General features: G+C 40.7%; 1 protein-coding gene and 1 long non-coding RNA gene across 3 annotated transcripts in view; one reads left to right on the top strand and one right to left on the bottom strand.

The window, feature by feature from the left end:
* Positions 1-247, top strand: part of Cdk5rap1 (CDK5RAP1 mitochondrial tRNA methylthiotransferase) — a 28539-nt gene extending 28292 nt beyond the window's left edge. For both annotated transcript variants that reach the window (XM_034496764.2, XM_034496765.2), the window contains exon 14: positions 13-247. In XM_034496764.2, coding sequence (XP_034352655.1) covers positions 13-99 — 87 coding nt within the window. In that variant the 3' untranslated portion in view covers positions 100-247. The remainder of the gene's footprint in view (positions 1-12) is intronic.
* Positions 248-6253: 6006 nt separating this feature from the next.
* On the bottom strand, positions 6254-7728 carry LOC143441205 (uncharacterized). Its single transcript, XR_013108434.1, has 2 exons — positions 7501-7728; positions 6254-6412 (listed from the first exon to the last, which is right to left on the bottom strand). It is a non-coding gene; the product is annotated as an uncharacterized LOC143441205 (long non-coding RNA).
* Between the last annotated feature and the right edge of the window lie 8462 nt (positions 7729-16190).

Raw genomic sequence — 16190 nt, 5'->3', positions numbered from 1 at the left:
GTTTTCTTTCAGATCACATCTGCCAGTTCTCAAACTCTCAAAGGACACATTCTCTGCAAGACCACTATGAAAGACTCACTAACGTATTACTTGACTTGAGTTGGTGGCTTAGTAGTGGACTTGGGCAGTTTTTTCTCATGCTCTGGAGACAAGGTAATAATCTTGAAGCATCTTTGCACCAAATGGAAGAGGACTTTTCTTTGTTGTCACTCAAACAACTGTTACAATAATAAACTTTATAAATTAATGGCTTCTTTGTCTTTACTTTTTTTCATTTTTGTCTTGGCTTCTTTGTGGGGTTCTTCTTGTCTCTGTTAGAGTGCTTCTCAGCACAAGTGATGCTATTGACTCAGTCACTAACCAAGTGTTTGTTTATTCATTTATTTGTTTATTTGGCCTGAGGATTTTCTTCATGGGCATCTTTTCAGCTTTCCCATTTAGATGTAAAAGCACTTGGAGTTTTGGAAAATCTTACCTGTTAGTGGGCTCTGAGCAATGGTCCTTGGCTTGCTTACCATTACAGTTATTTTCATGAAATTAAAAAAAGAAGAAAAATCAAAATCTGAGATGGCAGCATGGGCTATTTAAAGCTAGATTTCAGTTCAAGTCCTACCTCCTTCAGCATTGTATGAGGCTCTGTGTGTAACTCTGGTATAGCGCTGCCTAGACTAAGCAAGGCCCTGGGTTAGATCCCCAGCACTGCTGTGTGTGGGTGTCCCACCCACAATACCAGGTATGCACATCTGGCATCACATCTAGAGCTCTCACCCACTCTCCCCCTGTGGTAGGTTTTTTTTTATGATGCAGGCTGACCTTGAATTTGCTTTTTCTTCCTACTGAATGCTAGAATTAGACGTATGTCCCACCCACAACCCCAGGTATGCACATCAGGGATCACATCTAGAGCTTGAAGCGTGCTGAGCAAATGATCCTCATAAACTGAACTATATCCACTGGAGTTCACTATAAGCTCTTACCAAATGGAAATAGTTCTTGAAAAATTCACTGCTGAAACAGACTGCATATCTGGGCATACTGAGCTGTTAATTATGTCTGGCTGTGATCTGCTTCAGACATTCTGCTGACTAGCAGGATAGCTCATGGGAGTCTGCTTCAGTGCTGTTCATCTCTGGACAGTTGGTTCTATTTCAGTGTTCATCTTAAAGAGTTGTTAGATCAGAACTGGTCTCTACTCTTGGTACATGTAGTGCTGTACCAGCTCTCTTTACCTTCTGTCATTCTTGTTCCTGATTTTACTTTAGCCACCAAACAGACTTGGTTATCTGCCAGAAAGATAAAGGGTGCAGTTTTATAAGAAAACAACAGAAAAGTCTTCACCCTAAATCTATAGCACTAATATGCACCTTTAAATGATTCTACAAACAAGTCTGAGTTGGCCCACAGATATCTTCAGCTAGAGAAGCTGTTGACAGGTTTTAAATAGGAGTATTGGTTGCTTAGTTTCTGACTAGCCAATACCTTATAAATGTGTTTCATCCATATCTAAATACTCTAAGATAGCTCTGGGTGGCATTCGTTTCTACTTGTAAGCCTTTTGCAATTTAAAAGATGATTCCCCACTCCTTAGGAATTTACAGCTGTGTAAGTGGGCTGTATTTTGCTTCCACAGCTCAAAGTTAGGCATCAGTGACAGTTGTTTGGAAGATTTATTTTCTTCTTTTTCTTTATTATATATGTTTAAGGAAAGTTTTTACTTCTCTATTTCATTTCATAATTAAAATTCATTTAGTATATAGCATTACTACCTGTTGCTTAACATTAAATTTTTTTTTATTATTTCCATGTGCATATGTGTGTCTTTGTGTGAATATATGCATGTGTGTGTGCAGGTTCCAGTGGAGCCCAGAAGAGGGTGTTGGATCTCTTGAAGATGGAGTTACAGGCGATTGTGAGTTGCCTGATGTGGGTGCTTGAAACATACGTCCTCTGTAAGAGTAGTATAGTCTGTCTTAACTATTGTATTGCTATGAAGAGACACCATGACCTAGGCAACTATAATAAGAGAAACCATTTAATTGGGGGCTTGCTTACAATTTCAGAGAGTCCATATCCATCATGACAGGAAGCATGGCAGCATGCAGGCAAATGCTGGAGCAATAATGTATCCTGATCTGTAGGCAGAGAGGACCCTGGGCTTGTCATGGGATTTTGAAACCTCAAAACCTTAGCGACATACTTTCTCCAACAAAGCTGCACCTCTTAATCCTTCTAATCCTTTCAAATCCTACCACTCCTTGGTAACTACGAATTCAAATATATAAACCTACAGGGATCATTCTTATTCAAACCACCACACATTCTTTACCATTGACTGTTCTGTCTAGCCCTTAAGATAGGTCTGTCTATCTGTCTGTCTTTCTTTTCTTTCTTTCTTTCTTTCCTTTTTTCTTTCGTTCTTTCTTTCTTTCTTTCTTTTTTTCTTGTGTGTGTGTGATGGTTTGTATGTGCGAGTGTGCATGATAGGTCAGAGAATAATGTGCAGGAGTTGGTTTTCTCCTTCCACAGTGTGGGTCATAGAGATGGAACGTTGTCAGGCTTGGTGACAAGCAACTCTACTTGCTGAGCCATGTTGTTGCTTCCTACTTGGTAAGTGTGCTGGATGGTTTTATGCGAACTTGACATAAGCTAGAGTTCTCTACAAGGTGGGAACCTCAGTTGAGAAAGTGCCTCTATAGGATCTGGCTGTAGGCACTTACTTAGCGATTGTTGGGAGAGGGCCAAACCCATTGTGGGTGGTACCATCCCTGGGCTGGTGGTCTTGGGTTCTATAAGAAAGCAGGTTGAGCAAGCAGTGGAGAACAAGTAAGTAGCACCTTTCTGTGTCCTCTGCATCAGCTCCTGCCTCCAGGTTTCTGCTTTGTTTGAGTTCCTGTCCTGACTTCCTTTGAAGAGGAACTGTGATGTGGAAGTGTAAGCTGAATAAACCCTTTCTTACCCAAGTTGCTTTGGTCATGGTGGTTCTTCATAGCAATAATAACCTAAACTAAAACAGCAAGTTTTTTTTTTTTTTTTTTTTGCTTTTGTTTTTGTATTTATTTTATGTGTGTTAGTGTTTGCCTACATACATGTATGTCTGCTATGTGTGTACCTGGTACCTTAACAGGCCAGAAGGGACATTGGATCCTGTATTAGGTAATTTTCTGTTGCTGTGATAAAACACAACCCAAAGCAACTTACAGGAGAGTTTATATTGGCTTATATTTCTGGAGGGAAGGTACATAATGGTGGGGGAGGCATGGCAGCAGGCAACTAGAGCAGGAAACTGAGAGGCCATAGTGCAGCTGCACATAGAAACAGTGAACTGGAAGTGGACGAAGCCATGAACTCTCAAAGCATGACCCACCAAGGCTTTATGCCTTGGACTTCTCAAACAGCACCAACTTGGAGCAGGTGTTAAAATGCACAAGCCCATGGGAGATGTTGCTCATTTAAGTCATCACATTCCACTCTCTGGCTCCTATGGGCTGATGACAGTCTCATGGTATAAAATACATTTAGCCCAATTTTAAAAGCCTTTATAGTCTTTAATAATCTCAATGCTGTTCAGAAATCCGAAGTCCAAAAAAATCTCTTTTGAGAGATAACTCAAGGTAATCTTATAACTGTGACCTTTTGTAAAACAAAACAAAACAAAACACCAAGTTATATTCTTTCAACATGATTGCATGGAATATGTATTTTCATTTCAAAGGGGAAGAATAGAGACACAGTGAGGAAACACTAAAGTAAAACTGAAACCCAGTAGGGTTGTGGTGGTTTAAATATCCTTGGCACATGGGAAGTGGCTCTGTAATGAGGTGTGGCCTTGTTGGAGTAGGTATGGCCTTGTTGGAGGAAGGAAGTGGGTCATTGTGAGGGTGGGCTTTGAGGTCCTGTATTTAAGCTCCACCCAGGGCAGAAGAGACACGTCTTCCTGACTGCCTTCAGATCAAAATGTAGAACTTCAGCTCCTCCTTCAGTACCATGTCTGCCTGGATGCTGTCATGCTTCCTGTCATCATGATAATGGACTGAACCTTTGAAACTGTAAGGCAGCCCCAATTAAATGTCCTTTACAAAAGTTGCCTTGGTCATGGTGTCTCTCCACAGCAATAAAGCCCTAACTAAGACAACACCAAGTTTTTAGATTTCCCTACCCCTCATGCTTTGCTGCCAGTGATATAGACCACTCTCTGAGGCTAGTTCCATATCTAATTATCCTTGGCAGATGTCTCTTGTATCTCCAGCATATTGAGGTCTCCTCTGCAACTCATGTTTCATTTTTATAGCCTGATATGGTGTCTTCTAAGAATATTTTTGGAGTGATTCTAGCACTGCCCCTTGTTGCCTGTCCTCAATGGCTTTTTAAAACCATGGAGAAAGTTTCCATAATCCCTTTATCCTTGCATCTTTTCATGTCTTCAAAGGGAGAACCATGTGACTACTCTGCCATGTTTGACTGCCAGCTTGGGATGGATCCTGTGCCCCTTGAATTACATTACCAGTTTTTTGTATGCAGTTTTTCTCTAGGAGCAGGAAACCCCTTAGAAGCTTAGAGGGATAGGATCTTAACATGTGGGTGGGTACCTTTTCTATTCTAATGCAGAGCAAGAGGCTTTTCCCTTAATGATGCTAATGCCTTTCACTATTAGTCCTTCTCAGCTCATGCCTTGGCTGTAATGTTAAGCTTCCCAGTGCACCCCCCACTACAGTTCATATTTCTTTCTGTCCTACTTGCTCTTTTTAATTATAGATTGGCATAAGATTTATCAATAATGACCATGTTACAACTCAGTGTTATACAGCTCAAAACTTACTCTGACAAAGACATTAGCCCATTACTTTTTATTGCAGCCTCACATAAATTCTCAATATATGGGTGTAGTGGGATATTTTCCTGCTACATTTGCAATAAAGCTCTGTGATTGGGCAGTGAGGAAGGGGAGGAGAGAGGAGAGGGAGCAGCCATGGAGAACCACAGATGGGTTGAAAGCTGTCCTGGGTAGCAACTTCTATCAAAAGGTTAGATAGTGGGTAACAACTCTAATTGTGTGGGCGTCTTGTTAATTGAACATTTCTAAATATATAAATCCTTTAGATAATCATTAAGCTTTAAGAGTCTTCTTTCTACCAGATACCACGAGGATGGCAGGTATTATCAGGGGCTTAGCCAAGCTTTGTGGGGGCAGCATGGTGAACTGGCAGAGCCAGCCACCATGCTGGCATCTCCTGGGTGCCAGGGCCGGTGTTTCTAGATAGCCAGAGCAGCAGTCCAGAGCCAGAGCAGCAGGAAAACGGTGGTTGCCTGGGCCATTACATATGGGCATAAAATAGTCAGATATTTCCAAAATATCACAGAAGTGGCTTTTAGCCCTATTGATAATTCATTCTTTGCTTCTTTCTGAAACCTTATGAATTGTGCCTCTATAGTCTGCATTACTTTCAGCACTACTGTCTTCTAGGTTTCTTACTAGAATGGACCATTAAACTCTGCTTAACAGCGTTTAACTGCTTTTCTAGAGCAAATTCCAAACTCATTTATAATCTTCCAAAACCCAATCATATTCTTTGTTGCGGCCCGAGCTGCCCCATGCTACTCTGGTCTGTGGGTAGGGGTTCAGCAAGAGAGAGTGTGAGGACAGATGCGAGGAATGGAGACGAGTGTGATTCAATCTCGTTTATTCTTTAGTCTCTCTTCCTAGTCCAAGTCCCAAGTCTTGAGTTCCTAGTCCCTAGTTCCTAGTCCCTAGTGCCTCCAAGTTCCAAGTTACTTCTTCCAAGTTCTAGTGCCTAATGTCTAAATCTAAGTTCTTCCTCCAAGTGCCTAATACCTAATAATAATTTCTTCTGTCTGCCTCTTGCCTTTTATGTCTCACCTATAAGATACGCCTTTAAGTCATGCCCTTAGGTCTTGTCTCTAAATCTGTTCTCTAAGTCACGCCCTTAAGTCACACACCTTTAAGTCTCACACACCCAAGGGAAAATCCTGGGTATCTAAAACAAGATGTTATCAGAATATGCTCAGCTGTTGTAGGCTATTGTAATCAAATCTCTTGTCAGGTATATTGGCTCAAGATGGCTGCAAGGATGATAGCCGCCTTCTGTCGGTTCCCCACAATTCTTTAAGGCAATAATCCACTTTCTGTTCTCAATTTCTGTTTTTTTTTTTTTTTTTTTTTTTTTTTTTTTTTTTTTTTTTTTTTTTTTTTTTTTTTTTTTTGTTGTTGTTGTTGTGATAAAATACCATGACCAAGAGCAGCTTATGGAGAATTTATTTGGTTTACATTTCAGAGAGTGAGTTCATGACGAGCTGTTTATCATGCATTTGCTCAGTTCACAAGGCTGTGTGTTGCAGTAGTTTCAATCTGGTGTTGAAGGCCTGGAGGATTCCTAGATAGCTCCTGATCTTCTATCTATATTGGAAGCCCAAGGAAATAGGTTTTAATACTGGGGAAGAAATATTACAGCAACAGGATAGATAAACTTGTCAGTAAGAGTGAGAGCAAGCAGGTAAAACCAATGTTTCCTTCTCCCAAGTCTTCTATCTGTGTTGCCACCAGAAGGTGCTGCTCACATTTAGGACAGATCTTCTTACTTCAAATAATCTGATGAAGAAAAACCTTTACAGGAACACTCAGCAACTTCTGTTATAGTTGATTGCAGAGCTAGTCAATTTGACAACCATGACTAGCTCTAACAGGCTCCATGGAACTGAAGTTACAGCCAGTTACCACACATGTGCCATGGACTGAACCCATGGCCTCTGCAAGAAGGTAAATGCCTTTAACTATTCAATCAGTTTTCTAGCCCCTCTACTTGGTGAGGTTTGACATTGTATTGCTCTGATGATATGTTTCTTTTGCTTTGCACTCTCTCCTTTAACCTACTATAGTTCCTATATTCTTGAAGCACCAGAGCCAGAACAAGTGGTGTGACATTTTTTTTCTATCAGTTGCCCACTTACAGATACTAGTAACTGTTGGGACAGGCATTCCACCAGGGACCAAACAATGTCCTACAGAATTTTCCTATTTTGCTTATTATTTTTATTGTGGTTTTTTAAGGCTAGGGATCAAACCTAGGGCTTTATGCTAATCTGTGAGACAAGCACTTCACCTCTGGGTCAATTCTTGAATCTCATAATTTTTTTCTTAGTTCAAAGCTATATGCATCTCCTTTGGTAGCTTTGTCATAAAGGCGTAGGTACATGCTAAATAACATAAGCAACAGAATGTAAAGTGAAAACCCAAATGCATTGACACGAGGATGATACCACATGTGTCAGCCAGAGGAGCCAGCAGTACCACAGGAAGCCAGGAAATGAAGTTTACCTCTCCATAAACACCTCCAGTCGCAAATACCATTTCTTCCCAGTCATGATGGGTAGAGATGCTGAAGGAGGAGGTACAATGAGCTTTTAAGGAGTTAACAGGTAGGGTCTGATTACCAACTCCCTGTGCTTCCATAAATACCAAGAGAAGCAGAGCATGGTGGTACATACCTATAATGGTGTCCCGAGGAAGGATTTGTTATAAATTCTGACAGGCTTGTCATCAAGTTTATGGGGAGCCGACAGAAGGTGGCTATCATCCTTGCAGCTATCTTGAGCCAATATACCTGACAAGAGACTTGATTACAATAGCCTACAACAGCTGAGCACACTCTGATAACATCTTGTTTTAGATACCCAGGATTTTCCCTTGGGTGTGTGAGACTTAAAGGTGTGTGACTTAGAGATCAGATTTAGAGACAAGACCTAAGGGCATGACTTAAAGGCGTGATTTAAAGGCATGGCTTAGAAGTGAGACATATAAAAGGTGAGAAGCAGACAGAAGAACTTATTAGGTATTAGGCACTTGGCACTTGGAGGAAGAACTTAGATTTAGACATTAGGCACTTAGCACTTGGAAGAAGTAACTTGGAACTTGGAGGCACTAGGGACTATGAACTAGGGACTAGGAACTCGAGACTTGGGACTTGGACTAGGAACAAGAGACTTGGAGAGAAGAAGAGAGACTGAAGAATAAACGGGATTGAATCACACTCTGTCTGGTCTCCATTCTTCGTGTCCGTCTTCACTCTCTTGAGCAGCTTGGGGCAGTGCAGGCTCTAACAATTTAGCCCCCAAGGCTTTTGGCAGTGCAGGTTCCAATACTGACTGCGGTCTGTGACATTTTGGCCTCCAAGCGTGGGGTAGGTCGGGCCACAACATTTTTGGTGCCCAACGTGAGGCAGCTCAGGCTGCAACACAAGTTCACTTCAGTTTACCTTTTAACTTACCATTTTTCTTCTTTGCCTCAGGAGTTATTCAGTACTAGATTTCTTTCTTTCTTTTTTCTTTTTCCTCCTCTTTTTTTTTTTTTTTTTTTTGAGATAGTGTTTCTTTGTGTATCTCTGACTGTCTTGGAACTTGCTCTTGTAGACCAGGATGACCTTAAGTCAGAGATCCACCTGCCTGTGGGTCTCTCTCTCTCTCTCTCTCATTCTCTCTCTTTCTCAGAGTTTTTTTTTTTTTTTTTTTTAAAGATTTATTTATTTTATGTGTTTAAGTACACTTGTTGTCTTCAGACACACCAGAAGAGGGCATTAGATCCCATTACAGATGGTTGTAAGCCATCATGTGGTTGCTGGGAATTGAACTCAGGGGCCTCTGGAAGAGCATTTGGTGCTCTTAATAGCTGAGCCATCTCTCCAGCCCCAATACTAAGTTTCTTAATTTTGCTATATTTGAGAATTTTTTCTGAGTTGTGGTTTTGATTTCCAATTAATTCCATAATCAGAGAACATACATTTCATGGTTTTAATTATTTGATGGGACTTGTGACTCAGAATAAAACGTGTCTTGGTACATGTTTGTTCCACACTTGATAAGAAAATGCATTCTGCTACCGGGTAAAGACTTGTGTTGGTTAATGTTGATTAGCAATTTGACAAGATATAGAATCACCTGGAAGATGAGCTTCTGGACACGATTGTGAAAATTACTTAGATTAGCTTAATTGAGGTGGAAAAACCCACCATAAAAGTGGGTAGCACCATTCCCTCGGCTTTGTAAAACTAGAGAGCTGGTAGAGCACTAGCCTTAATCTACTTACTCCAAATGTCTGCCTGCTGTGACTTCCCCACCAGGAACAATGAGCCAAGGTAAAGAAACCTCTCTCTCTTAAATTGCATTTGTCTGCCTACTTCTTCACAGCAACAAGAACAGTAACTAGGCAAGAATTTTATAGATGTCAGTTAATTCAGTCTGCTGTCCAAAGCTCTAATATACTTTTTATCCTTTAAGTTGTTCTCTTGACTGAAGAGTTATTGAGTCTCTTGTGGGCTTGTATTTTCTGATGCAGTTAGTATCATGTTTTGTCTCAAATACTTTGAAGCTTCTTGCCTAGGTGAATAAAGGGATTCATATGTTCCTGTGGTTAATTGGTTTTTATTATCATTTATTATTATCATTATTTATTATCATAGAATGACTTTCTTTGTTGAATAATATTTTTTGTTTGAAATTTATGAAATTGATGGCACCTGTACAGCCAGACATTTTCCTCAGTTAAGCAAATCTAAGTAATTTTCTCCTGCTTCTCTGTTGCGGAAACTGTGCCTGTCTTAGGTTGGAACAAATGACCCCAGCCTCCCTTTCCCGTCATTGGATACTCGACAGCCATTGGTTGAGCTCCTGTCTTAGGATGGTGAGACCTCCGTTTTTAGGGGCAAGGGTCTTCTTGAAGTGTTCTCTTACCCGTCTTTGACTATCTGGCTTAGCGCATAAGTTAGGGGATAATCCTCGTTAGTCTTGATGACAGAAGTTTTACAATCCCCTACTTCCAGCCTGTAACAACGGATCTGAATGGGTTTCATTTGAATAGCATCTACCTGTTGTACAAAAGCCATCAGTTTGTTGAACAGCATGGACCTGAGAGACAAGAGACTTAACAATGCCTGAATAATCAGCATAACAACAACACTCTTTTTAAAGGGCAACACATAACTCCCTCTGTCTGAGGGGTAAAAAGTGTAAGCCTCTTCTATTCTGTTTACAAATGTCTTATAGAAGAATCTAAATCTATAGAAATACAGAACTGATCATAGCTTTGATCTTAACAAAACAAGCAAGGAAATCCCTGTTCCTGCTCTAGTCAATCTCAAACCTAAAAAACAACTATAGTAACTGTGGTAGTGGGTTTTCTCTTGGGTATAAATAATGTTCCCCACTAAATCATAAGTTGGGGAACCAAGAGTCTAATAGAGCCACCCTGGAGGTACGGGTGGTGATGTCGAGGACTTCCCAAGTCAGGTTTGCTGGTTGATTTGTTCCAGTTTGAAGGCAATTAAGAAGCACCTTCATGTTTCCTGCAAAGAAAAAATATGCTTCTCAGGGAGTTTACTCCTCCCTGGATTTGTTATTGTTGTCTATTTGTTTAATCAATCTCTCTGGCAGCCAGCGTGCGGCATCTGCAGTTTGGATATGCACATGCATATGCAGACATGAACCTCTTCCCCAGATAAGCACTGGATCTGGTCCGTTCCAGGTTCCAGTTAATGGGTCTTTCCAGAGGACTGTTGCAAAATTCTTTTTGGTATCAGGATGCCAGAATCTATCTGCAGCAGATTTTCCTTCAGAATCCAAAGTTAAAAAATTTAAAATAAAGAGTGTGTGATGAAGGATATTTCTGGGGGATCCCTTGGTAGGGTACCATTCCCCCTTTTAAATTTTTTCAAATTGACATTTAATGGTTCGATGTGCCCTTTCTACCATACCTTGGCCCTGTGGATTATATGGAATACACGTTTTATGTAGTATTCCCAGTTTTCACAGAATTGGTGGAAACTGGAGCTTGTATAACCTGGGCCATTGTCAGTCTTTATTTGTTTAGGCACACCCAATACAGCAATTGTAGCAAGCATATGAGTGATCACATGCTTGCTTGTTTCTCCAGATTGTAATGTCGCATAAATGAAACCACTGTATGTATCTACACATACATGTATATATTTTTGCTTGCCAAATTCATTATAATGAGTAACATCCATTTGCCAGATACTGTTTGGTATCAGTCCCTTTGGATTTACGCCCAAATGAGGAACTGGTAAAAGTTTAACACATGATTGACATTGTTTAACAATTTGTCTAGCTTGTTCTCTGGTAATTTTAAACATAATTTTTAAAGTTTTAGAATTAAGGTGATATAACTTATGAACCTTTATGGTCTGATCCAAATTAGATGGCGGATCTGATAAAGTCACTGAAGCTACACGAGTAGCTAGATCTGCCTTGGTGTTTCCCTCAGAGAGAGGACCTGGTAGCCCAGTGTGGGCTCTCAGGTGTCCTATAAAGAATTTACACCTTTTCCTCAAAATTAATTATTGACACTGTAAAAACATATCGGCTGCTTCTGAGGAATGCTTTATTTGTGCAGCAGTTTCTAGCAGAGGGATAGATTGAGCTATATATGAGCTATCTGTATAAATGTTAATGGGTTGATTTGGAAATGCTTGAAACACAGCAATAATAGCATGTAATTCAATCAATTAAGCTGATACAGATGATATAGCAAAGGAGACTACTTGATCTTGAAAGGCATGAGCAGCTGTTTCTGATGAGGAACCATCAGTAAAAACTAGCAATGCTTCCTCGATAGGTGCATGTGCAGTATGAGATGGAAAAACAAATTCATGACAATTACAAAACTGAATCAATTTATCTGATGGATAACGATTATCTATCTGACCAGCAAATGAAGCACATGCAATAGGCCAGACTTCAGAACTCTGCATAAGCCAATCAACCTGATACCTTGTATAGGGTTGTACTATTACATCAGGATCCTTTCCAAAACATTTTTGACTGTTATCTCTGCCCAACATAATATCAGCTACAGCAACATAGTATGGATAAAGAACCTTCTTAGGGGATGAGGGAAGATGGACCCATAATATGGGTGCAGTTTGCCAAAAAACTGCAGTAGGAGTTATTTTAGTGTTAAAAATAAAATATAAAGGCTTACAATAATTAATATGAGTTACAAATTGGGATGAAATAGCATTCTCAACCTTCTTTAAGGCTTTTCTACCCTCCTCTGTTAGAGCCCTGTGAGACTTAGGGTCAGGATCTCCTTTGAGAATCTCAAACAGAGGCTTCAATTCTCCTGTTGTGAGTTTCAAATATGGTCATAGCCAATTAATGTCTCCCAATAATTTTTGAAAATCATTAAGTGTCTTAAGGGAATCAGTCCTCAAGGTGGCCTTACTATTAATAATATGTGGACCATTAATCTGAAATCCTAAATAAGTATATGGATCTTGTAATTGCACCTTTTCTGGTACTATTTGTAATCCTGCAGCCTGTAAAGCTGTTTTAAGATCATCAAAGCACTGGAATACCTGTTTTCCATCTTTCCCTGCTATTAAAATATCATCCATGAAATGAATCATATAGATTTGCTTCCACATGGTTCTAACACCCTCTATGGCGGAAGCCACAAACTTTTGGCACAAGGTAGGACTGTTAGCCATACCCTGAGGCAAGACCTTCCATTGATATCTCTTCATAGGTTCTCTAAAATTTATAGCAGGAACACTGAAAGGGAAGCACTTTCTGTCGTTAGGATGCAATGGGATAATAAAAAAACAGTCTTTTAAAATCTATGACTAGGCTCGCCCCTCCTGCAGTCTGAGGCCTGCGAGTGAGTGCACCCAGGAGCCCCCCAGACACATTCTGGGGGATCCATAGAATCCATAGCCAGCACTAGCACGCCCCTTCCGCCGCTCGCCCCTCCTGCAGTCTGAGGCCTGCGGGTAAGTGCACCCAGGAGCCCCCCAGACACATTCTGGGGGATCCATAGAACCCATAGCCAGCGCTAGCACGCCCCTTCTGCCACTTGCCCCTCCTGCAGTCTGAGGCCTGCGGGTAAGTGCACCCAGGAGCCCCCCAGACACATTCTGGGGGATCCATAGAATCCATAGCCAGCGCTAGCACGCCCCTTCCGCCGCTCGCCCCTCCTGCAGTCTGAGGCCTGCGAGTGAGTGCACCCAGGAGCCCCCCAGACACATTCTGGGGGATCCATAGAACCCATAGCCAGCGCTAGCACGCCCCTCCCGCCGCTCGCCCCTCCTGCAGTCTGAGGCCTGCGAGTGAGTGCACCCAGGAGCCCCCCAGACACATTCTGGGGGATCCATACAACCCATAGCCAGTGCTAGCACGCTCCTTCTGCTGCTCGCCCCCCCTCCGGTCTGAGGCCTGCAGGGTCTGAGTCCCAGACCAGACCTCTACCAGGTCTGCAGTTGTGTGGACCCTGGATTCCACCTGAGACATACTGGAAGGTCCGCTCAACCCAGAGCCACAGAGGAACAACTGAACTCAGAGTGTCAGACAACATACCCTGAGATATCCAAGAGGAGACACTGCACCCAGAACAGCAGACATCTAGCTGGACTGCTACCTTGGAGGCACCATATCCTGAGGCATCCTAGAGATACCACTGTAATCAGGGCAGCTGGAAAAAAATCACAAAGACATCTGGACTCCTAGAACACCAAACAAAAGCGAGACAACTGGAAAGACAGGCTTCAATCAGAGACAGAAGTACAGGTAACACTAGAATTAACCAGATGGCAAAAGGCAGGCGCAAGAACGTAAGCAACAGAAACCAAAGTTACATGGCATCATCAGAACCCAGTTCCCCCATCATAGCAAGCCCTGAACACCCCATCACACCAGAAAAGCAGGATTCAGAATTAAAATCACTTCTCATGATGATGATAGAGGACTTTAAGAAAGACATAAATAACACTCTCAAAGAACAGATAGAAACCCTTAGAGAGGAAACACAAAAATCCCTTAAGGAATTACAAGAAAATGCAACCAAATGGGAGAAGGAATTAAACAAAACCATGCAGGATCTAAAAACGGAAGTAGAAACAATAAAGAAATCACAAAGGGAGAACACCCTGGAGATAGAAAACTTAAAAAAACGATCAGGAGTCATAGATACAAGTATTACCAACAGAATACAAGAGATGGAAGAGAGAATCTCATGTGCAGAAGATACCATGGAAAACATTGACACAACTGTCAAAGAAAATGCAAAATACAAAAAGCTACTAACCCAAAATATACAAGAAATCCAAGACACAATGAGAAGGCCAAACCTAAGGATAATAGGAATAGATGAGGGGGAAGACTCCCAACTTAAAGGACCAGTAAATATTCTCAACAAAATTATAGAGGAAAACTTCCCTAACCTAAAGAAAGAGATGTCCATAAATATACAAGAAGCCTACAGAACTCCAAATAGTTTAGACCAGAAAAGAAATACTTCCCGCCACATAATAGTCAAAACATCAAATGTACAAAACAAAGAAAAAATACTAAAAGCAGTAAGGGAAAAAGGCAAAGTAACATATAAAGGCAGACCTATAAGAATTACACCAGACTTCTCACCAGAGACCATAAAAGCCAGAAGATCCTGGACTGATATCATACAGACCCTAAAAGAACATAAATGTCAGCCCAGACTACTATACCCAGCAAAACTGTCAATCATTATTGATGGAGAAACCAAAATATTCCATGACAAATCCAAATTTACACAGTATCTCAACACAAACCCAGCACTTCAAAGGATAATTGGTGGAAAACTCCATCACAAGGAGGGAAACTACAACCTGGAAAAAGCAGGAAAGTAATCTTCCAAAAACCGTAAAAGAAGGTAGCTACACAAACATATCTCCACTGCCAATAACAAAAATAACAGGAAACAACACTCATTTTTCCTTAATATCTCTTAATATCAATGGACTCAATTCTCCAGTAAAAAGACATAGACTATCAGACTGGATACGTAAACAGGACCCAACATTTTGCTGCATTCAGGAAACGCACCTCTGTGGAAAGGACAGACACTACCTCAGAGTAAAAGGTTGGAAAACAATCTACCAAGCAAATGGTCCCAAGAAACAAGCTGGAGTAGCGATTCTAATATCAAATAAAATCAGTTTTCAACCAGAAGTAATCAAAAAAGATAAAGAAGGACACTTCATATTCATGAAAGGAAAAATGTACCAAGAGGAACTTGCAATTCTCAACATCTATGCCCCAAATGTAAGGGCACCCACATACATAAAAGACACATTACTAAAACTTAAAGCATACATTGCACCCTACACAATAATAGTGGGAGATTTCAACACCCCACTCTCAGCTATGGACAGATCATGGAAACAGAAACTAAATCGAGACACAATGAAACTAACAGAAGTTATGAACCAGTTGGACTTAACTGACATCTATAGAACATTTCATCCTAAAACAAAAGAATACACCTTCTTCTCAGCACCTCATGGTACCTTCTCGAAAATAGACCATATAATTGGTCACAAAACAGGCCTCAACAGATACAAAAAGATTGAAATAATCCCCAGCACCTTATCAGACCACCATGGATTAAGACTTGTCTTTGACATGGACAAAAACATCAGAAAACCGACATACACTTGGCAACTGAACAATGCTCTACTCAATGATAACTTGGTCAAGGAAGAAATTAAGAAAGAAATTAAAGACTTTTTAGATTTAAATGAAAATGAGGACACATCATATCAAAACATGTGGGACTCATTGAAAGCAGTACTAAGAGGAAAAATCATAGCTCTAAGTGCTCACAAAAAGAAAGTGGAAAGAGCATACATCAACAACTTGACAGCAAACCTGAAAGCATTAGAACAAAAAGAAGCTAGTATACCCAAGAGGAGTAGACGACAGGAGATAGTCAAAATCAGGGCTGAAATCAACCAAGTCGAAACAAAAAGAACTATACAAAATATCAACAAAACCAGGAGCTGGTTCTTTGAGAAAATCAACAAGATAGACAAACCCTTAGCCAGACTAACCAAAGGGCGCAGAGACAGCATTCAAATTAATAAAATCAGAACTGAAAAGGGAGACATAACAACAGAAACAGAGGAAATTAAAAAAATTATCAGATCCTACTACAAAGGCCTATACTCAACAAAATTGGAAAATCTGGAGGAAATGGACAATTTTCTAGATAGATACCAGGTACCAAAGTTAAACGAGGAGCAGATAAACCACCTAAACAGTCCCATAACGCCTAAAGAAATAGACACAGTCATTAAAAATCTTCCCACCAAAAAATGTCCGGGGCCAGATGGTTTCAGTGCAGAATTCTTTCA

The sequence above is a fragment of the Arvicanthis niloticus genome, chromosome 2, assembly GCF_011762505.2.
Source record: "Arvicanthis niloticus isolate mArvNil1 chromosome 2, mArvNil1.pat.X, whole genome shotgun sequence".
Classification (NCBI taxonomy): Eukaryota; Metazoa; Chordata; class Mammalia; order Rodentia; family Muridae; genus Arvicanthis; species Arvicanthis niloticus.
This window is presented reverse-complemented; position numbering and strand designations above follow the sequence as displayed.